Raw genomic sequence first — 23508 nt, 5'->3', positions numbered from 1 at the left:
GGAACTTATGGAGACTTATAAGATAATGCGCGGGCTGGATAGGGTGGAGGCGGAGAGATTCTTTCCACTTAGTAAGGAAGTTAAAACTAGAGGACACAGCCTCAAAATAAAGGGGGGTCGGTTTAAGACAGAGTTGAGGAGGAACTTCTTCTCCCAGAGGGTGGTGAATCTTTGGAATTCTCTGCCCACTGAGGTGGTGGAGGCTACCTCGCTGAATATGTTTAAAGCGCGGATGGATGGATTCCTGATCGGTAAGGGAACTAAGGGTTATGGGGATCAGGCGGGTAAGTGGTACTGATCCACGTCAGATCAGCCATGATCTTATTGAATGGCGGGGCAGGCTCAAGGGGCTAGATGGCCTACTCCTGCTCCTATTTCTTATGTTCTTATGTCACTGGATCACACTGGGAGCAGGGAGACAGATCTATCACTGGATCACACTGGGAACAGGGAGAAAGAGACCCGTCACTGGATTGCACTAGGAGCAGGGAGAGATGATGTGGAGATGCCAGCGTTGGACTGGGGTAAACACAGTAAGGAGTCTCACAACACCAGGTTGAAGTCCAACAGGTTTATTTGGTAGCACAAGCCACTAGCTTTTGGAGCGCTGCCCCTTACCTGATGATCCTGATGAACCTGACTTACCTGATGAAGGGGCAGCGCTCTGAAAGCTAGTGGCTTGTGCTACCAAATAAACCTGTTGGACTTTAACCTGGTGTTGTGAGACTTCTCACAGCAGGGAGAGAGACAGAGACCCATCACTGGATCACACTGGGAGCAGTGAGAGAGACCTGTCGCTGGATCACACAGGGAGCAGGGAGACAGAAACCTGTCACTGGATCACACTGGGAGCAGGGAGAGAAAGAGAGACTGGTCACTGGATCACACTGGGAACAGGGAGAGATTTTTTGGGTGAGCTCACAGTTGCAATTGTACGGCATTTAGTAAAAAAAAGGTGGCAGGATGCAATTCTCGCCAGTAAAGGGCGGGATGGAGCCTAACCCCGCCAGTGAAGCTGGCTGCTGAGCTCAAGGGGCACCATTGTGCAGGCACCCTGATCTTCCAGTGTACTGATATCGGAACCCGTCGCCAATCAAATCCCCTCAACACCCTGCTGAGTTCTCCCTTCCCTCTCCCCCACGGAGCTTCCCCCACCTCCGCATGTCATGGCCTAGCCTCCTTCAGGTCCCACATTCCCTGGCACTGCCTGGTGCCAGGATGCCCAGTGAGCAATGCCAGGGTGCTAGGTTGAAGAGCTTCCTTCTTTGTTGTAAGATGTTATGATTGCTGGGGTGCAAATTGGAAAATCATATTGAATGACCAATAGGATTTCTGTACAAATATAGGACAGAGGTGAGCAGTGAGCTAGCTGATCCTCATTCCCCACTGTGTCCAGTCTGTGCCAACTCCAGTGAAAATTTCCAACTTTTTAGCAGGGAAGGAGGTATTTGTTGTTTTAGGAGTTGATGTTTGAGATCAGGATAAAGATGCTGAAAAATAATAATTAACACACATTTAAACCTTTTCTCCATTCCTGCCTCTCTGTTCAAAGGTTCGTGCAATCACTAATGTCAACAATGAAAGTGAAAGTCAATGTTGACTTGAAATGTCAAACCCTCATAGGATTTGTCAGTGTGGGTGTGAAGATATCCGATTAGTTTCTTTACTGCAGGTTACAGTTCACAACGTCACTGAAGGCAGACATGGGAGGCGGTGAGATTGCAATTTTACATTGTGACTGTGATTCCATTCTCATATTTAAAATTGTTTAATGCATTTAATTCTCATTTCAGAATATTCAACAGAGAATGACAGTCATGGTTTAACTGTCAGCAAAAGGTAAGCTACTTTGATCATGAAATGTTTCTAGACCAGTCATACCGATAGGTAAATGATTATTTTTTTTAAAACCCTCAACATCTTAGTCTTTCCTCTCTTCCTTTTTTTTCCTCTCCACAAGTTTCATGAAATCTCTTCAGAGCAAGCTGTGGAACTATAACCCTCCCAGAGCATGTGGGGACTCAATAAATATCCTACTGTTCGGCTTGGTGGGCGCTGGGAAATCAGCCACTATCAATACAATCCTCTCAGCTCTGGATCCAGAAGGAAAAACTATAAGTTATGTCCCAACAGGGCTGAGTCCAAACTCTCTTACACCTGAGGTAATCTTTCCTTTTCCTGTTTTTAAAAATTATTTCCATCATTATTAACTAGTCTGCAGGGAGCGGTCGGAGGGCGGAGCTGAGCGTAATTGTGAGTATAAAACTAACTTACCTTTTTTTTCAGAGCAGCAGGAAGTCGGCCGTGGGGAGTGCTGGGAAGGTTTGTAGTTTGCTTTTATAGTGCAGGTTCCTAGTGGTTGCTGGTTAAGTGTTTTATTTTTACCTGTATATAAGTTGGGCAGTTCCTAAGCTCTTTCTTTCTTTTTCTTGTTTTATCCGCAAGTTATCTAGAGGGGATGGCAGGGAAGGCAGTGCAATGTTCCTCCTGCAGAATGTTTGAGGTGAGGGACGCCATCAGTGTCCCTGCTGATTTCACCTGTGGGAAGTGCACCCATCTCCAGCTCCTCAAAAACCACGTTAGGGAGCTGGAGCTGGATGAACTTCGGATCATTCGGGAGGCAGAGGTGGCCATAGATAGAAGTTTCAAGGATGTAGTTACTCCGAAGAATGAAGATAGATGGGTGATGGTGAGAGGGGCTGGGAGGAAGCAGTCAGTGCGGGGATCCCCTGTGGTCGTTGCCCTCGGCAACAAGTATACCGCTTTGGATACTGTTGAAGGGGACGACATACCAGTGGTAAACCACAGTGACCGGATCTCCAGCACTGAGTCCGTCCCTGTGGCTCAGAAGGGAAGTGGGGGGAGCAGGAGGGCAATAGTTATTGGGGACTCGATAGTTAGAGGGACAGATAGAGGTTCTGCGGCAGCAAAAGAGAGTAAGAAGTTTAACAACACCAGGTTAAAGTCCAACAGGTTTATTTGGTAGCAAAAGCCTGTGTGGCTTTTGCTACCAAATAAACCTGTTGGACTTTAACCTGGTGTTGTTAAATTTCTTACAGTGTTTACCCCAGTCCAACGCCGGCATCTCCACATCATGGATGGTATGTTGCCTCCCGGGTGCCAGGGTCCGTGACATCTTGGACCGTGTTTTCAGGATCCTTAAGGGGGAGGGGGAACAGTCACAAGTCGTGGTACACATCGGTACCAACAACATAGGTAAGAGAAGGGACAGGGATTTAAAACAGGAATTTAGGGAGCTATGGTGGAAGCTGAGAGCCAGGACAAACCATGTTGTCATCTCTGGTTTGTTGCCGGTGCCACGTGATAGCGAGTTGAGGAACAGGGAGAGAGTGCAGATAAACACGTGGCTGCAGGGATGATGTAGGAGGGAGGGTTTCAGTTACATGGATAATTGGAGCGCATTCTGGGGAAGGTGGGACCTGTACAAACAGGACGGTTTGCACCTGAACCAGAGGGGCACCAATATCCTGGGAGGGAAATTTGCTACAGCTCTTCGGGGGGTTTAAACTAATTTGTCAGGGGGATGGGAAAACGAGCTGTAGTCCAGAAGCCAGTGTTGAGTGTCGTGAGGTACTGAGGAGGGTATCATGGTCGCAGGAGTGTACTGGCAGACAGGAAGATGGGTTGAAGTGTGTCTACTTCAATACAAGGAGCATCTGGAATAAGGTAGGTGAACTTGCATGGATTGGTACTTGGGACTACGATGTTGTGGCCATGACGGAGCCATGGTTAGAACAGAGACAGGAATGGTTGTTGGAAGTTCCGGGGTATAGATGTTTCAGTAAGTGTAGGGAAGATGGTAAAAGAGGTGGAGGAGTAGCATTGTGAATCAAGGATAGTTTAATGGCTGCAGAAAGGCAGTTCGAGAGGGATCTGCCTACTGAGGTAATATGGGCTGAAGTTAGAAATAGGAAAGGAGCGGTCACGTTGTTAGGAGTTTTCTATAGGCCCCCAAATAGTAATAGAGAGGTGGAGGAAGAAATTGCTAAGCAGATTATGGATAGGTGTGGAGGTCACAGGGTAGTTGTCATGGGTGACTTTAACTTTCCAAATATTGATTGGAACCTTTATAGGTCGAATAGTTCGGATGGGGCAGTTTTTGTACAGAGTATGCAGGAGGGTTCCTGACACAATATGTGGATAGGCCGACAAGAGGTGGGACCACATTGGATTTTGTACTGGGAAATGAACCGGGCCAAGTGTTAGATTTGTTTGTGGGAGAGCACTTTGGAGATAGTGACCACAATTTGGTGTCTTTCATTATTGCAATGGCGAGGGATAGGGCTGTACGGCAGGGCAAGGTTGATAATTGGGGGAGGGGTAATTATGATGCGATTAGGCAAGAATTAGGGAGCATAAGATGGGAATAGAAACTGTCAGGGAAAGGCACAAATGAAAAGTGGAGCTTGTTCAAGGAACAAATACTGCGTGTCCTTGATAGGTATGTCCCTGTCAGGCAGGGAGGAAATGGCCGAGTGAGGGAACCATGGTTCACAAAAGAGGTGGAATGTCTTGTCAAGAGGAAAAAGGAAGCGTATGTAAGGATGAGAAAACAAGGTTCAGTTTGGTCACTTGAGTACAAGGTAGCAAGGAATGAGCTAAAAAAAGAGCTTAGGAGAGCTAGGAGGGGGCATGAGAAGTCCTTGGCGGGTTGGATCAAGGAACACCCCAAGGCTTTTTACTCTTATGTGAGAAATAAAAGAATGACCAGGGTGAGATTAGGGCCAGTCAAGGGCAGTAGTGGGAACTTGTGCATGGAGTCAGAAGAGATAGGCGAGGCGATGAATGAATACTTTTCTTCAGTGTTCACCAAGGAGAGGGGCCATGTTTTTGAGGATGAGAGTGTGATACAGGCTGATAGGCTGGAGGAGGTAGATGTTCTGAGGGAAGATGTATTAGCAATTTTGAAAAACCTGAGGGTTGATAAGTCCCCTGGGCCAGATGGGATATATCCTAGGATTCTTTGGGAGACAAGGGATGAGATTGCTGAGCCTTTGGCTTTGATCTTTGGGTCCTCACTGTCCACGGAGATAGTAAGAAGTCTCACAACACCAGGTTAAAGTCCAACAGGTTTATTTGGTAGCAAATACCATAAGCTTTCGGAGCACAGCTCCTTCGTCAGATGGAGTGGATATCTCTTCTCCAACAGTGCACAGACACAGAAATCAAGTTACAGAATACTAATTAGAATGCAAATCTCTACAGCCAGCCAGGTCTTAAAGGTACAGACAATGTGGGTGGAGGGAGCATTCAACACAGGTTAAAGAGATGTGTATTGTCTCGACAGAACAGCTAGTGAGATTCTGCAAGATCAGGGGGAAAGCTGTGGGGGTTACTGATAATGTGACATAAATCCAACATCCCGGTTTAGGCCGTCCTCATGTGTGCGGAACTTGGCTATCAGTTTCTGCTCAGCGACTCTGCGCTGTCGTGTGTCGTGAAGGCCGCCTTGGAGAACGCTTACCTGAAGATCCAAGGCTGAATGCCCGTGACTGCTGAAGTGCTCCCCCACAGGAAGAGAAACTATGCAGTGGATAGAGCCGTGAAGAAGGCCTATAGTGTGTTCGTGTTTATTAACAGGGGGTTTGAGCTTAAGAGCCGTGGGGTTATGCTGCAACTGTACAGGACCTTGGTGAGACCACATTTGAAATATTGTGTGCAGTTCTGGTCACCTCACTATAAGAAGGATGTGGAAGCATTGGAGAGAGTGCAAAGGAGATTTACCAGGATGCTGCCTGGTTTGGAGGGTAGGTCTTATGAGGAAAGGTTGAGGGAGCCAGGGTTTTTCTCTTTAGAGCGGAGAAGGATGAGAGGCGACTTAATAGCGGTTTATAAGATGATGAGGGGGATAGATAGAGTGGATGTTCAGAGACTATTTCCTCAGGTGGATGTAGCTGTTACTAGGGGGCATAACTATAAGGTTCATGGTGGGGGATATAGGAGGGATGTCCGAGTTAGGTTCTTTACTCAGAGTGGTTGGGGTGTGGAATGAACTGCCTGCTGTGATAGTGGAGTCGGACACTTTAGGAACTTTCAAGCGGTTATATGGATAGGTACATGGAGCACACCAGAATGATAGGGAGTGGGATAGCTTAATCTTGGTTTCGGACAAAGCTCGGCACAACATCGAGGGCCGAAGGGCCTGTACTGTTCTATGTTAACATTATTGGCAAGGCTATTATTGACCATCTCCTATAGTCGCCCGATAAGGTGATGGTAGAACCTTGTCATTATCCATTGGCAGTAGGTTTGATACAGCTAAGTGTGCACGAGACCATTGCAAAACAGAGTTAAAGATTCGCAAGATCAGTATGGAATGAGTCACATATGGGCTCAGGGTGAGGAATAGAGGTTTCCTAAAGGGCATTTGGTAATCAGTTGTGTTTTAATGACAACTTCATTGTCAAATGTTATAATGCCAATTTGCTTTTAAACTTGCTTGACCATGGTGAGATTTGAATTCATGTGATCTGGATTATTACTCCAGCAACACAACCACTAATTTACCATATCCCTAAAGCTACTTACGGTTTCCTTCATTATTTAACAGCTCAGATTCTACACTAAACGTTACTCAAAGTCAATAAAATTTTGGGATACAGCTGGTTGGGATGCAGTAGATGACACAGAGCATGGAAAGAAAGTGTTAACGATGATCCTGGAAGGAAGGGTGCCAAAAGAAACCAATGTGAGTTTCCTCAATTACTTTACTCTTTCAAGGTCTATATTTGACTGATTCTCATTAAACTCAAAAGCCATTGGAGTGTGAAAGGAACAATATTTACAGGGAACATTTTCCTCTATGTCAGTTGTGAATCAAGGGACTGTACTGTCATCTGAGTCTGCATGTATGGGTCTCAGTCCCCACTTTGCAGAATTGAGCACATAATCTAGGCTGATGTTTCAAATGCAGTACTGGGGGATTGCTACCTTGTTGACATGCTGTCTTTCAGATGAGACATTGAACAGTGACGCTGTCTGTCCTCTCAAATGGACATAAAGTAAACCACAGGAGCAGAAATAGAGAATTATTGAGAAAATGGACAGAGTACACAGCCACAGAGCAGCGTATATAAAAATACTGGAATAACACTCAAGTGACCCACTAGGAAGCTTTTATCAAACAAAGTTTATTTATGAACATAGTTGAAATATAATAAGAAAAATTAGCATAACTTTTACCAATTAAAAGAAAACAACCATAATATTGCTTTTTAAATTTATTAGTGTCACAAGTAGGCTTACAGTAACACTGCAAGGAAGTTACTGTGAAAATTTCCTACCCGCCACATTCTGGCAACTGTTCGGGTTACACTGAGGGTGAATTTAGCATGGCCAATGCACCTAACTAGCACGTCTTTCAAACAAGTGCCCATAAAAGGCCCAGGAAAATCTATGTGAAGCGTGACCACAGATGGTCCGGCTATTCACAGAGGTGAATGTTAGCTGTTGGCGGTAATGCTTGCTGGGTCTGACAACTTTCACACTGCCCAACCATTTGCTCAATTTCTCGGTTAATGCCAGACCACCAGACTTAGCTTCTGGCCAACATTTTCATTTTGGTCTGGCCAGGATGGCATCATGTAACTCTTAGAGAAGTGGCTATCATCCCCCTCAGAGACCGTTGCCATTGCAATTGGCAAGCTTTTTGCTGTCCGGCAGCACTACGCCTCATGCCACCACTGGGATCATGCCTGCAGAATTGTTAATGAGTCAGCACCGGCGTAACCACTTAGACTTAGTGATACGATGACAAGGGCCTCCCACAATAGCACCCCATCTTCGCAGGTGATCTCATCCCAGTGTTGCAAATACAGCTTCATTTGCTCTGCCTTGTCGAAGTGCCAACCTGTCAGCACCATTTACTTGACCTTTGACAGCAATGGATCCCCTATCTGTCCACGACTTAATGTGGGCTGCTGAGACAGGCTGGGTCTCCAGGAAGTGCAAAGCCGATACTATTTCCTGTGGAACAGATGGCGACAGAATGGTCTCTGGCAGTGGGAGGCACCTAAGTGCATCTACATTCGAGATCTGAGTCCCTGGCCTATGCTGGAAAATATCACGGTATGCTGCCAGCAGCAAGGACCATCTTTGCACCCTGGCCAAGGCAATAGATGGCACTGGCCTACCCTCACGGAAAAGCCCCAAAAATGTCTTATGGTCTGACACGATGATGAAGTGGTGTCCATAGATATACTGGCGAAATTTCTTCACTGTGTAGATGACTGTTAGGCTTTCTTTATCGATTTGTGACTACCTTTTCTCAGCATCTGACAAAGTTCTCAAAGCAAACGCAATTGGCCTCTCCACACGATTGACCATTCTATGGGATGGAACTGCTTCAATTCCATACAGTCAGGCAATAGTGACTACAAGTGGCTTGCTCGGGTCGAAAAGAATGAGTAATGTTGACGATTGTAAAGCTTGTTTTATTTGGGAAAAAATCTCTTTCTGCATTCTCCCCAACATTTTCTCCAACACTGATTTTTTTTTTAAAGCTAGGGGACCAGAACTGTTGATGCATTAAGCAGGAGCCTTCCATAATAATTGATCTTTCCTAAGAAGGACTTCATTTCTGTCACATTCCTAGGTGCAGGCACTTCCTTAAAAGCTTTCATCTCATCTTCGAAACCGAGATACGTAACCTTGTCAGCTTGAAAAGTACATTTCTCATGCTTTCAATGTATGCCAGCTTCCTTCAACTTCTTGAGGACTTCATCATGTTCTTCAGGAAAAGCACCTGTAACTAAGATATTGTCCAAGTATATCACCACTTTGGGGATTCCATGCAGCAGGCTCTCCGTGGTGCACTGAAAAATGGCGCAGGCTGACAAAACACCAAATGGCAATCTGAATATTTATTGTAGCTAATTTCCTGGAGTCTTCTTCCAGTTCCAGCTGTTGATAAGCATGACTAAGTTTTAGCTTGATATATTTGAGGCCCCCTGCTAACTTAACATAGATGTCCTCTATCCTTGGAATGGGGTAATGATCCAGCTGAGCTCCCCTGTTTACCGTTTATAGTCCCCACAGATCTTCCGGTGAGGTCCAGTTTCCGGACAGGGACAACAGGCGCAATCCATTTGGAAAACTGACAGTCCTGTTGATGCACAGCTCTTCGGGCTTTTTCATTTCAACCTCTATTTTCTGCTGTTATGCATAGGGCACTGGGAGAGCTTAGAAAACTCCTTGGTGTGGCCTCAGGGTTTAAGTAAATTTTAGCTTTCGCCCCTTTCATCTGACCCAGTTCTCTCTGGAATACCTCCTGTTATTTGCACAGAGTTCTTAAATATTAATATTTCCAGCCAGTTGAGTTTTATTTGTTTTAACCAGTCCCGTCCCATGAGACTGGGCCTCTGTCCTTCAGTCACCATGATGGGTAGCTGAGCTGACTGGTTCCTATTGGATACAGGCATGGACATTGTCCTCACTACCTTTGGTGTCTCTCCAGTGTATGTTACCAGAGTAGCTCAGGCTGAAGGTTGCAGTCTCTTCTGGACATATCTGTATGTGTTTTCTTCAATGAAAGTGGCCCCTGCACCAGTGCCAACCTCCCTCCATTTTCAAGGAAGACTGTTAACCATTAAAACAATCTCAATGGGAGGTGTCTTACTAAGTGGACCTTATTGAATGTGTAAGCTCCAATCCCTCCTTTGGTTCCTCTGCCAGCTTATTCACATGCTCTTAATCATGTTTTTTAGCATTCCATGCAGCCTGCTTCACTCTACAACTAGCTTGCAGGTGACCATTCTTTCTGCATTTGAAACAGATAAAATTTTTTCACTGGCACGTCCCTTGGGAGTGGTCTCCCCCACACTGAAAACATGCCTTAGACCCTGGTGCTGAACGACTCTTCTTTCTCTTCTCAGGCTCTGCAGCACCATCACTCGGGCTGTTCCAAGTAGCAGCTGTTTCCCACCACAACTGGTTCACCTCATTCTGCACACCTTGCAGCTCATTAATGGCTTGCTCAGTGCACTCAGTTGCTTGGGCCATCTCTACTGCTTGTTCGAGTGAAATCTTGGTTTCAGCTAGTCGTTTCTTTTGGTTGTTGAGGTTGTTGATCCCACAGACTAAACAATCCCTCAACATGTCTCCTAAGTTCTGAACTCACACTGCTCAGCCAACTGTCGAAGTTTGGCCATGAAGTCGGAGACTGTTTCTCCTGAATCCTTAACAGCATGATACCCCTGCACGATAATGTTTTGATTTGATTTATTATTGTCACATGTATTAACATACAGTGAAAAGTATTGTTTCTTGTGCACTATACAGACAAAGAATACCTATTTTCATAGAGAAGGAAACGAGACAGTGCAGAATGTAGTCTTACAGTCATAGCTAGGGTGTAGAGAAAGATCAACTTAATGCAGGCTAAGTCCGTTCGAAAGTCTGACGGCAGCAGGGAAGAAGCTGTTCTTGAGTCAGTTGGTACGTGACCTCAGACTTTTATATCTTTTTCCCAACAGAAGAAATGGAAGAATGTCCGGGGTGCGTGGGGTCCTTAATTATGCTGTCTGCTTTTCCGAGGAAGTGGGAAGTGTAGACAGAGTCAGTGGATGGGAGGCTGGTTTGTGTGACGGATTGGGCTACATTCATGACCTTTTGTAGTTCCTTGCGGTCTTGGGCAGAGCAGGAGCCATCCCAAACTGTGATACAACCAGAAAGAATGCTTTCTATGGTGCATCTGTAAAAGTTGATGAGAGTCATAGCTGACATGCCAAATTTCCTTAGTCTTCTGAGAAAGTAGAGGCGTTGGTGGGCTTTCTTAACTATAGTGTTGGCAAGGGGGGACCAGGACAGGTTGTTGGTGATCTGGACACCTAAAAACTTGAAGCTCTCGACCCTTTCTACTTCATCCCTGTTGATGTAGACAGGGGCATGTTCTCCTTTACACTTCCTGAAGTCGATGACAATCTCCTTTGTTTTGTTGACACTGAGGGAGAGATTATTGTTGCCGCACTAGTTCACCAGATTCTCTATCTCATTCCTGTACTCTGTCTCATCATTGTTTGAGATCCGGCCCACTACGGTGGTGTTGTCAGCAAACTTGAAAATGAAAGGTCAGGAGTTATAGTGATCCTTAACTAAATTGACAAACTGGTTGAAGGTTTGTGTGTCTGGAGCTTTGGGTGATGTCAACTTCTTCACAAGATTGTAAGTCTGTGGGCTGCAGCATCGCCTTTGGTTGTTATTTTGTTTGTGGTGTACTGCCCCCAACTCTCTTCAGGATCAAATATGGCTCTATTTTTCTGAATAGCGGCATCGTTGAAATGGAGTCTATGGCTGGAATTTTACCACCCCACCTGCCACGGGAATCGGAGCAGGTGAGGGGCGGACAATGGGAAGGTCTATTGACATCGGGTGGGATTTTACAGTTTTGAGACAAGCAAGGCCTTAAAATCCCGCCCAGTATTTTTTCTCCTTAGGACTTAAGAGTGATCACTCTCCTCCCTCTCTAACTCTACACTGCAAGCTTTCAATGACTGATTCGGTTTTCCTCGTTGCCAGTGTAATAACTCAAGATGATTCGGTATTGCAAGTATAAACAGAAAGATTTCTTCAACGAGAAGAAACTATTTACAATCAAAGGATTTGCAACACAACAACACAGGTCTGCTCCCAACAACTCCCCAACTCGCTCTGCCGACTTCCAGCTTTGGGGTTGCATGCCCTCTTCCCTGATTGGCCAAGGTTTGCATGCTTGTGCTCCATTAGTTGTGGCCCGGCCTGCAAAGGATTGCCTCTTAAAGGGGCCAGGCTACCACATATTTCCAAGTCAGGGTGGCGAGTGGCTTGGAGGGGAATTGCAGGTGGTGGTGTTCTCATGTCTTTACTGCCTTTATCCTTCTAGATGGTAGTGGTCGTGGATTTAAAGGAAGCTGCCTGAGGAGGCTTGGTGGGTTCCTGTAGTGCATTTTATCGATGGTACACATGGCTGCCACTGTTCTTTGGTTGTTGAGGAAGGATGTGGAGGCTTTGGAGAGGGTGCAGAGGAGGTTTACCAGGATGTTGCCTGGTATGGAGGGGAGATCCTATGAGGAGAGGCTGAGGGATTTGGGATTGTTTTCGCTGGAAAGGCGGCGGCTAAGAGGGGATCTTATTGAAACATATAAGATGATTAGAGGTTTAGATAGGGTGGATAGTGATAGCCTTTTTCCTCTGATGGAGAAATCCAGCACGAGGGGGCATGGCTTTAAATTGAGGGGGGGTAGTTATAGAACCGATGTCAGGGGTAGGTTCTTTACCCAGAGGGTGGTGAGGGATTGGAATGCCCTGCCAGCATCAGTAGTAAATGCGCCTAGTTTGGGGGCGTTTAAGAGATCCGTAGATAGGTTCATGGACGAAAAGAAATTGGTTTAGGTTGGAGGGTCACAGTTTTTTTTTTAACTGGTCGGTGCAACATCGTGGGCCGAAGGGCCTGTTCTGCGCTGTAATGTTCTATGTTCTATGAGTGAATGTTTGTGAATGTGATGCCAATCAAGAGCGCTGCTTTGTCCTAGATGATGTTGAGTTTCTTGAGTGTTGTTGGAGCTGCACTTATCCAGGCAAGTGGAGAGTATTCCATCAGAATGTGCCTTGTAGATGGTGGACAGGCTTTGGGGGAGTCAGGAGGTGAGTTAGTTTCTGTGGTGGATTTTTCAGCGGTGAAGCTGGCTCAACACTGGCCATCAGTGGGATCTTCCAGTTCTGCCAAAGAAGTTCTGCGTTTTCCATGGCTTGCCAGCTATGCTTCCGGGGAAGCGACTAGTCAATGGCAACCCACCTCTGCCACCAGAAAACTGAGTAAGAAGTTTAACAACACCAGGTTAAAGTCCAACAGGTTTATTTCCACATCATGACCGGAAAACTTGCCATAGGGAGGCTGGAAAATCCCAGCCCTGATCTGTTATTTTAGTATGAATCATCTCTTGTCATAGGTATTAATCATCACTCTCTGAGTTTCCAAACTGTTTTTTGCTCACAAACAAAGACACGAATCTTGATCCTCACCCTTTATTCATGTTCACACTTTAGCTAAGACATGGGAGCTGGAAAAGTTTGGATATGTCCTGACTGTTTGGGTCACTATAAAATATTCTAACAGTAACTGTTAGAACAAAGTAACACAAGGTTACAGTGTAATTTGAAAACATGGAATAAAGTCCCAGAGCAACACACTAAGACAATAAAGCACAGAGAAAAGTCCAAAAGTGACACACATTCAGCTGCTAGCAAAGCGTGTTAGGGAACTGGAGAAGGAGCTTGATGACCTCCATCTAATTCGGGAGAATGAGAAGTATATAGACAGTAGCTTTAGGGAGATAGTTACACCTAAGCAGCAGAGCACAGGAAATTGGGTTACTGTAAGGAGAGGAAATGGCAGTGTGAAAGGACAGGCAGAGCAGGGTTCTCCTGTGGCCATACCCATCCACAACAGGTATACTGAATTGGATACTGTTGTGGGAGATGCTTTACCTGGGACAAGCTGCGACAGCCGGAACTCTGATACTGAGTCTGGTTCCACAGCGCAAAAGGGTGGGATGAAGAAGAGGAGAGCAGTAGTGATAAGGGACTCAATGGTCAGAGGTACAGACAGGAGGTTCTGTGGTCGGGACAGAGACTCCCGCACGGTTTGTTGCCTCCCAGGTGCCAAGGTCAGCGATGTCTCTGATCGCGTGCACAGCGTTCTAAAGTGGGAAGGTGATCAGCCAGATGTCGTGGTACACATCGGTACCAATGACGTGGGAAGGAAGAGTGAGGAGGTCCTAAAGAGTGAGTACAAAGAGCTTGGAAGGAAGTTAAAAAGCAGGACCCCGAGGGTAGTAATCTCAGGATTGCTACCTGAGCCACATGCCAGTGAGGGCAGGAGTAGGATGCTTGGGCGGATGAACACGTGGCTGAGGAACTGGTGCAGGGGGCAGGGTTTCCAATTCTTGGATCATTGGGACCTCTTCTGGGGCAGGTGGGACCTGTACAAGAGAGACAGGTTACACCTAAACTACAAGGGGACAATATACTTGCAGGGAGATTTGCTAGTGTTATTGGGGAGCGTTTAAACTAGATTTGCAGGGGGATGGGAACCAGAGTGCCAGAGCAGATAGTGAAGCAGGGGTAAAAAGACAGGTTAGTTCAAGCAAAATCACAAATGGAAGGGTAGAGTGTGGTGGAAATAATCTTTTGAGGTGTGTCTATTTCAATGCCAGGAGTATTGTGGGGAAGGCAGATGAGCTGAAGGCGTGGATAGACACATGGAAATATGACATTATAGCCATTAGTGAAACTTGGCTACAGGAGGGGTAGGACTGGCAGCTCAATGTTCCAGGGTTCCAATGTTTCAGGCGGGATAGAGGCAGAAGGATAAAAGGTGGGGGGGTGGCATTGTTGGTCAGGGAAAATGTTACAGCGGTACTCAGGCAGGATAGAATAGGGAGCTTGTCTACAGAGGCCCTATGGGTGGAGCTGAGAAACAGGAAAGGTATGACCACATTAATGGGGTTGTATTATAGACCACCCAATAGTCAGCGAGAATTGGAGGAGCAAATCAGCAGAGAGATAGCTGACAACTGCAAGAAACACAAAGTTGTGATAGTAGGGGATTTTAATTTTCCACATATAGATTGGGACTCGCATACTGTTAAAGGTTTAGACGGGGTAGAGTTTGTAAAATGTGTTCAGGAGAATTTTCTACATCAGTATATAGAGGTGCCAACTAGAGAGGATGCGATATTGGATCTCCTGTTGGGAAATGAGTTAGGGCAGGTGATGGATGTGAGTGTGAGGGAACACTTTGGATCCAGTGATCATAATGCCATTAGTTTCAACCTGATCATGGATAAGGATAGATCTGGTCCTCGAGTTGAAGTTCTGAACTGGAAAAAGGCCAAATTTGATGAAATGAGAAGGGATCTGGGAAGTGTGGATTGGCACAGGCTGTTCTCTGGTAAGGATGTAAATGGAAAGTGGGAGGCCTTCAAAGGAGAAATTTTGAGAGTGCAGAGTTTGTATGTTCCTGTCAGGATTAAAGGCAAAGTAAATAGGAATAAGGAACCTTGGTTCTCGAGGGAGATTGTAATACTGATTAAGAGGAAGAGAGAGTTGTATGAAATGTACAGGCAGCAAGGAACAAATCAGATGCTCGAGGAGTATAAAAAGTGCAAGAAGCTACTTAAGAGGGAAATCAGGAGGGCTAAAAGAAGACATGAGGTTGCTTTGGCAGACAGAGTGAAGAAAAATCCAAAGAGCTTCTATAGGTATGTTAGGAGCAAAAGGATAGTGAGGGATAAAATTAGTCCTCTTGAAGACCAGAGTGGTAGACTGTGTATGGAACCAAAAGAGATGGGGGAGATACTAAATGGTTTTTTTGCATCCGTATTTACTGAGGAAACGGGCATGGAGTCTACGGAAATAGGGCAAACAGGTAGGGAGGTCATGGAACCTTTACAGATTAAAGGAGAGGAGGTGCTCGCTGTCTTGAGGCAAATCAGAGTGGATAAATCCCCAGGACCGGACAGGGTATTCCCACAGACCTTGAGGGAAGCTAGTGTTGAACTTGCAGGGGCCCTGGCAGACATATTTAAAATGTCAGTATTCACGGGGGAGGTGCCGGATGATTGGAGGGTGGCTCATGTTGTTCCGTGTTTAAAAAAGGTTCCAAAAGAAATCCGGGAAATTATAGGCCAGTAAGTTTGACGTCGGTGGTGGGCAAGTTATTGGGACGTGTGATAAGGGATAGGATCTACAAATATTTGGATAGACAGGGACTTATTAGGGAGAGTCAACATGGCTTTGTGCGTGGTAGGTCATGTTTGACCAATCTATTAGAGTTTTTCGAGGAGGTTACCAGGAAAGTGGATGAAGGGAAGGCGGTGGATGTTGTCTACCTGGATTTCAGCAAGGCCTTTGACAAGGTCCCTCATGGGAGGTTAGTTAGGAAGGTTCAGTCGCTAGGTATACATGGGGAGGTAGTAAATTGGATTAGACACTGGCTCAATGGAAGAAGCCAGAGAGTGGTTGTGGAGGATTGCTTCTCTGAGTGGAGGCCTGTGACTAGTGGTGTGCCGCAGGGATCGGTGTTGGGTCCATTGTTGTTTGTCATCTATATCAATGATCTGGATGATAATGTGGTAAATTGGATCAGCAAGTTTGCTGATGATGCAAAGATTGGAGGTGCAGTGGACAGTGAGGAAGGTTTTCAAAGCTTGCAGAGGGATTTGGACCAAGGAGAAAAATGGGCTGAAAAATGGCAAATGGAATTTAATGCAGACAAGTGTGAGATATTGCACTTTGGAAGGACAAACCAAAGAAGAACGTACAGGGTAAGTGGTAGGACTCTGAAGAGTGCAGTTGAACAGAGGGATCTGGGAATACAGGTACAGAATTCCCTAAAAGTGACGTCACAGGTGGATAGGGTCGTAAAGAGTGCCTTTGGTACATTGGCCTTTATGAATCGGAGTATCGAGTATAAAAGTTGGAGTGTTATGGTAAGGTTATATAAGGCATGGGGGGCCGAATTTGGAGTATTGTGTACAGTTTTGGGTCACCTAGTTACAGGAAGGATGTAAATAAGGTTGAAAGAGTGCAGAGAAGGTTCACAAGGATGTTGCCGGGACTTGAGAAGCTGAGTTACAGAGAGAGATTGAATAGGTTGGGACTTTCTTCCCTGGAGCGTAGAAGATTGAGGGGAGATTTGATAGAGGTGTATAAGATTTTGATGGGTATAGATAGAGTGAATGCAAGCAGGCATTTTCCGCTGAAGCTAGGGGAGAAAAAAACCAGAGGGCATGGGTTAAGGGTGAAAGGAGAAAAGTTTAAAGGGAATATTAGCGGGGGGCTTCTTCACGCAGAGAGTGGTGGGAGTGTGGAATGAGCTGCCGGATAAAGTGGTAAATGCGGGGTCACTTTTAACATTTAAGAAAAACTTGGATGGGTTCATGGATGAGAGGGGTGTGGAGGGATATGGTCCAAGTGCAGGTCAGTGGGACTAGGCATAAAATGGTTCGGCACAGACAAGAAGGGCCAAAAGGCCTGTTTCTGAGCTGTAATTTTCTATGGTTCTATGGTTCTCGGGATGGAGTACTTGAGAAATATTGAAAAAAGTCCAAGAGTTACACAGAGGGACAGAGTAACTAAGAAATTAAAGCACATAGGAAAGAAATGAAATGAGCAATTTACAGAGCAGGAAAGAAAGAGACAAAGTTACAGTTTGTTAGAGAAAAATAAAGATTCTTAATGGTATTTAAATGACACTGAGACAAGAGCAATCTGGATCTCTGTAAGTGAATGGGCTGTTTGGTAGGACTCGGAACTCCAACAATAAGCATTCACCCCACTGTTCAGCCATGGTAAACATTTGTGCCATTAGTGGCTGTTAGTGTAACTATTTCACTCTGTCTTATAGTTGCACAATTTCAATTCTGTTTTGGATGTTCGTGAGTATCCAGTCATTCCAGAAAATGTAATTCATGGAGTCGCATTCATTGTTAACCTGGACACAATGGACAACATCAGTACTGATTCGAAGAAGCAGTTTGAGGAACTACAAACCATTGTAGCACAGAAACGCAAGTATCTGTTTTACTTTCTGTCAATCTAACCTTTGACCACATTCAGTTTCATGTTTAACATCCATATTTTAAAATCTCTTTGCAGATATTTACAGGATTGTGATTGGCACCAAATTTGACCTACTGGGGATACCAAATAAATACCATAGTTACATCTATCAATACAAGCCACTACAGAAGAAGGTAACTGGACTGGGGTGACTAAAATGAGTTGACTGAAATGAGTCTGGAGGTGCCATCTCGCAAATGATTTGTTTAATTGAGGCTCTATCTGCCTCTCAGGTGGATGTAGACAATTTCATGCTACTATTCTCCCCTGTATCCTGGCCAATATTTATTCCTCAATAGGCAAAAGTCAGGGTTATCAACTGAATTGGCTACAGAGAAGGTTTACCAGGATGTTGCCTGGTATGGAGCGTCTTAGCTATGAGGAGAGATTAGGTAAACTGGGTTTGTTCTCCCTGGAGAGACGGAGGATGAGGGGGCGACCTAATAGAGGTGTATAAAATTATGAAGGGCATAGACAGAGTGAACAGTGGGAAGCTTTTTCCCAGGTCGGAGGTGACGAACACAAGGGGTCACGGGTTCAAGGTGAGGGGGGCAAGGTTCAACACAGGCGTCAGGGGGACGTATTTTACACAGAGGGTGGTGGGGGGCCTGGAATGCACTGCCAAGCAAGGTGATTGAGGCGGACACGCTGGGATTGTTTAAGACCTATCTAGATAACCACATGAACAGACTGGGAATAGAAGGATACAAAAGAATGGTCTAGTGGGCACATGAGCGGCGCAGGCTTGGAGGGCCGAAGGGCCTGTTCCTGTGTTGGATTGTTCTTTGAATTATTTTAGTTGCTGGTTCTGTAGAAATTGGCTGTTACATATCTGTATAGACTGGTCATTAGAAAGCATTTTTCACAACCTCGGAATATTCCAAAGTCATTGTCAGACAATGAAGTATAGTCACTGTCATAACATAGAAAACACAACAGGGCAAATTTTACCGCCCTGTCCGCCATGGGAATCGGAGCGAGCGAGGGGCGGACCATGAAAAAGTCCTTTGACCTCAGATGGGATTTTCTGGATTCGGGGCAAGCGAGGCCAAAAAATCTCGCCCAGTGGGCGGAGTTTTACGAGAAAAGTTCTAAGTGTCCAGCATGAAAATGGGAGAGTTTCAGATCTGTTTTTTGGGCGAGTCTTTACTCCAAATCATATGAACTTTGACAATGAAAAAATGGGCTAGACTGTTTCGAGCCACTAGAAGAGGGAGTGAGTGGGGCTTAGCTTGCCAGCTCAGATCAGAGCCACAAAATGCGCATGCGCAGAAAAAGCATCAAAACACCAGCTCTCCTGACAGACCACCCCCACCTCCTCAAGGCAATTGTTGGCCATCTCCTGCCTCCAGCAGCTGTATCCCTCTCCTCCTATTTGAGCCAGTTGTATGGCCTGGGCCTGCCATGCCTGCAATTCATTTCCTCCTCCTCAGCTCCAGCAGCAATTAAAAGAACCACAAGATCTACTGGTTGCACTGCATAAACCATCTTAAATCTGGAGGGACTTGGGGCAGGGGTGTGGTTGGGGGAAGAGGAGAGGGATGGATAAGTTAGACTCTGCCCCACCCCCATACAAGCCACACACACCCCCTACCTCCCCCCCACCCCATCCACCCAGGACAAGCCACACACACCCCACTTCCCCCCATCTCCCCTGCACAAGCCGCACACGTACCCACTTCCCCCCCCATCTGCCCAGACAAGCCACACACACCCCATTTCCCCCCCATCTCCAAGACAAGCCACACTCGCCCCCACTTCCCCCCCATCCCCCAGACAAGCCAAACACACCGCCACTTCCCCCCATCTCCCCAGACTAGCTACACATACCCCCACTTCCACCCATCCCCCTGAACAAACCATACACACTTCCCCCCCCATCCTCCCAGACAAGCCACGCACACCCATACACACCCGCTACTTCACCCCCCATCCCCCCAGACAAGCCACAAACACCCCCCCCCCAGCTTCCCCCCCCCCCCCCCCCCCCACACACACACACACACACACACACAACCCATGCAGTTGTGGCCCAAAACAGCACTAATTTACAAGCCCCAAGGCTGCAGCATTGCCAGTTCTGAGACTCTTTAGCCTTTCCCCCCACCACCAACATTGTTTGCTGCTGCCAGCACTAGGACCCAGAGTCAGCGCTAAGATCCAAGGTCAGTGTTCAGACCTGAGTCAACGCTGAGAACCCTAGGTCTGACCCATGAACAACATCCCCTCACCCCCAACACATACGCAGGCCCCCCCGACCCGAACGGCAATGTGGCCGCCACAAATCAACCCCCCTCTACAGCACAGAGCCGTTTGCAACCAGAGACTACCTCCTCGCTCACCCTCACTGCTCCAGCGCCTGAAGCCGACTTTTATAGAGGAGGTGTTTTACTCGTCGGTTGCAGCTGCAGAGAACAAGGTCATTAAGGCTGGTGAGGTGGGACCATTGTGAATGAAGCCAGTTAGTTACATTGAGACGAATAAAAAAAATGCTAATTGACATCTCGCCTGTTTTGGGTGAGCTCCCAATCGTGCCCATTTGTTTTCTGGTAAGATGGGAATGGGTCTGAAAATGAGCGCCATTCCCACTAGTCAGTTCACTCCCGATTTTACAACCTTAATTCACCAAAAAATGGTTGTAAAGTCCTGCCCGATGTCTAATTTGTGCACAGTAAGCTCCCACAGATAGAAATGTGATAAATGGCCAGGTATGCTGCCTTTTAATTGAATATGAGTTCAGATTAATGATCCAAAATTTATAGTCACTCATGACTGGTTTATAATTGCATTTTATAACCTGTCTCTCTCTCTCTCTCCTTTTTCTCTTAGCTCGCAAAGTTGTCAGAAGATATTGGGATTAACAAGGACCAAATGTTTGCCATTTCAAATGAATGGAAAGGCGATACCATAGATCAGACCAGATGTGTGCTCATTTTGCATGCACTGGAAAATATGGTCAAAAACATAGATGAATACTACAAATCAGAACATTAATGAACACACTTAATCTTATAGAGAGCTGTTCACTTTAGATGATGCAACATGAAAATCTATTAACTTTTAAATTGTTTTGTAGAATTATCGAGTCAGGTTAGTATGTGAGGATTGGATGTAATCACTCTCTATGCATGTTTCCAGCAGATGTAGTCATTGAGCCAATTGGCACAGAAGGAGGCCATTCAGTGCATCGTTCCTGTGCCAGCTCACTGAAAGAATATCCGATTTGTCTCATTACCTCATGTCCTGTGACTTTCTCCTTTTCAGATATTTATCCAATTTCTCCCTTTTGAAAGTTCCTGTTGAATCTGCTTCCATTTCCCTTTCAGGCAGCACCTTCCAGACCATAACAACTCGTAAAAAGAAAGTTCTCATCTTTCCCATTGAGATTTTCATACTTATCCTAAAGCTGAGTACCCCTCTGATTACCAACCATCTTGCCACTGGAAACATTTTCTTCTTATTTACTCTACTGAAACCCCTCATCATTTTGAATGTTTGTATTAAATTTTGCTTGCTGCTTCTCTGCTGTATGGAGGAAAAACCCAGCTTTTCCAGTTTCCCCACATGAACTGAATTCCCTCATGTCCATTCAATGTTGCCATTCAAATTTAGTTGCTGTGTGGTTCATTAACCTGCTGCTTTTGACTAAGTTTGTTTTTGTCTATCCCTCCCCAGTTAAAATGAAGTGGGGTGGCAGTGGGTCCTGCATGGATGGTTCTAGGACATAGAGCTTTCTGCAGCTTTCAAATCAACTCAGACTCTCCTCTCTTTTGGTGCCCTTGTCCCCATTAAAACACAATGGTGGGATTTGACTGGAAGGCTGTTTTCAATGGGATTCATGATGTGGAGATCTTGTCTAGAGACAATACACACCTTTTTAAGCCTGTCTTGATGCTCTCTCCACTCATATTGTTTTGTTTCTTAAAGACTTGATTAGTTGTAAGTATTCGCATTCCAACCATTATTCATGTAAATTGAGTTTGTGTCTTTATATGCTCTGTTTGTGAACAGAATTCCCACTCACCTGAAGAAGGGGCTTGCAGCTCCGAAAGCTTGTGTGGCTTTTGCTACCAAATAAACCTGTTGGACTTTAACCTGGTGTTGTTAAACTTCTTACTGTGTTCAATGGGATTCCACAGGCCTCAGTACTGGGTGCATTGTGTCTGTGGCATATTATCCGCTCCAAGACCAGAAATTTCCGCCTAACATCAATGGACCCTTTGCTTATCTGTTGAATTCTCCGTCTTGCCCATGGCGATTCCTGCAGTGAGTGGGACCAGAAGATTTTGGCCTTACTGTTTCTCACTTTGGCCAATACAGCCCTCATCTTCACTCCTCAAATGCAAGGTACACAGAATTGACTGTATCTAGTGCACAAAGTTTTAGCCATGTTTCTTCATACAGCAAATACTATTGGACCTTGCAGTTCTCTATCAAAACATCCACTCGAGACCAAAGATATCCTTTCACTTTTTAGAAGGATGAGGGGGATCTTATTGAAACTTACAGGATACTGCGAGGCCTGGATAGAGTGGATGTGGAGAGGATGTTTCCACTAGTAGGAAAAACTAGAACCAGATGGCACAAACTCAGGCTAAAGGGGCGATCCTTTAAAACAGAGATGAGGAGGAATTTCTTCAGCCAGAGAGTGGTGAATCTGTGGAACTCTTTGCCGCAGAAGGCTGTGGAGGCCAGGTCATTGAGTGTCTTTAAGACAGAGATAAATAGGTTCTTGATTAATAAGGGGATCAGGGGTTATGAGAAAAGGCAGAAGAATGGGGATAAGAGAAATATCAGCCATGATTGAATGGTGGAACAGACATGATGGGCCGAGTGGCCTAATTCTGCTCCTGTGTCTTATGGTCTTCAGAACCAACAGTCTCCAGTTATTTTCCCTTTAATCACCAGCAGAACTACATCAACCTGCATTCATTCAGCATCTTTAACATACCAAAATGACCCAAGGAATTTCATAAGGGTTAGAATCACATAAAGAGAAATTAGAGCAGATAATCAAAACTTTAATGAAAGAGGTGGGTTTTATGGACTGTCTTAAAGGAAGGAAGAAAGGTAGACAGGCAGAAAACTTTAGGGAGGAAATGGTGGGGCGGTGGGTGCAATTAAAATCAGCAATGATCAGGAAAATTGAATTTGAGGAGTGCAGAGACCTTGGAGAACTGTGAAGTTCAATGAGGTTAATGAGGGGAAAAGCCCCTCACTAAATCATGTTACTTAACCAGGAGCTGATGTAAGTCAGCAAGCACAGGGGAGATTGGATGAACCAGTCTTGGTAAAAGTTGGAATATGGAGAGTTCTAAGGGTAGATGGAGGGAAAAACTCCTGGGGGTAAAGTTTCTGGTCCTGCTAGCCATGAAAGTCATCGTGGGCAGTATGGAAAATTTGACAGACGACTGAAAAATTTGTTGACCCTCAGGCAGGAATTTCTGATCTGGGAGCAATCGAGTACGTAAAATGCCACCCTAGGAGTGAGTTGAAATAATGAAGTCTCTGGGCAGAGTTTTGGGGATTGTCTAGTATGTTACTTAATACTTGCTGTAAATAAACAGTTTTGTTTAACACATTTGGATTCCTTCTCTCTCTTTCAGATCTCTCTTAGTCAGTATGTTCTAACACAATAGTCAGTATGCTTCTGATGTTAACACGACACAGTTTGTCCTCCCAAATGCGTTATCCCAGACTTCTCTGTGTTGAATTACATTTTTCTTCTTCCTGCCTACTTGACTAGTTCATTAATATTTTCCTGCTGTCAACAGCTTTTTTCCTAACAAACCACTATTTTGTGCTGCATTTTTCAAACTTATTCATCATTCCTCCAACATTTAAGTCTAAATCATTGCGATATACCACAGACACAATGCACCCAATACT

General features: G+C 45.4%; 1 protein-coding gene across 1 annotated transcript; it reads left to right on the top strand.

The window, feature by feature from the left end:
- Positions 1-1640: 1640 nt before the first annotated feature.
- On the top strand, positions 1641-23199 carry LOC144508358 (interferon-induced protein 44-like). The gene is made up of 7 exons (XM_078236210.1): positions 1641-1713; positions 1794-1839; positions 1961-2162; positions 6572-6709; positions 17405-17567; positions 17656-17753; positions 20449-23199. The coding sequence occupies exons 1-7, from the start codon at positions 1704-1706 to the stop codon at positions 20611-20613; spliced, it is 822 nt and encodes a 273-aa protein (XP_078092336.1). The 5' UTR covers positions 1641-1703; the 3' UTR covers positions 20614-23199.
- The last annotated feature ends 309 nt before the right edge of the window (positions 23200-23508 follow it).

This window comes from Mustelus asterias, chromosome 20 (assembly GCF_964213995.1).
Source record: "Mustelus asterias chromosome 20, sMusAst1.hap1.1, whole genome shotgun sequence".
In the NCBI taxonomy this organism is placed as follows: domain Eukaryota; kingdom Metazoa; phylum Chordata; class Chondrichthyes; order Carcharhiniformes; family Triakidae; genus Mustelus; species Mustelus asterias.
The sequence above is the reverse complement of the archived record's forward strand: the minus strand, read 5'-3'. Positions and strand labels throughout refer to the sequence as shown.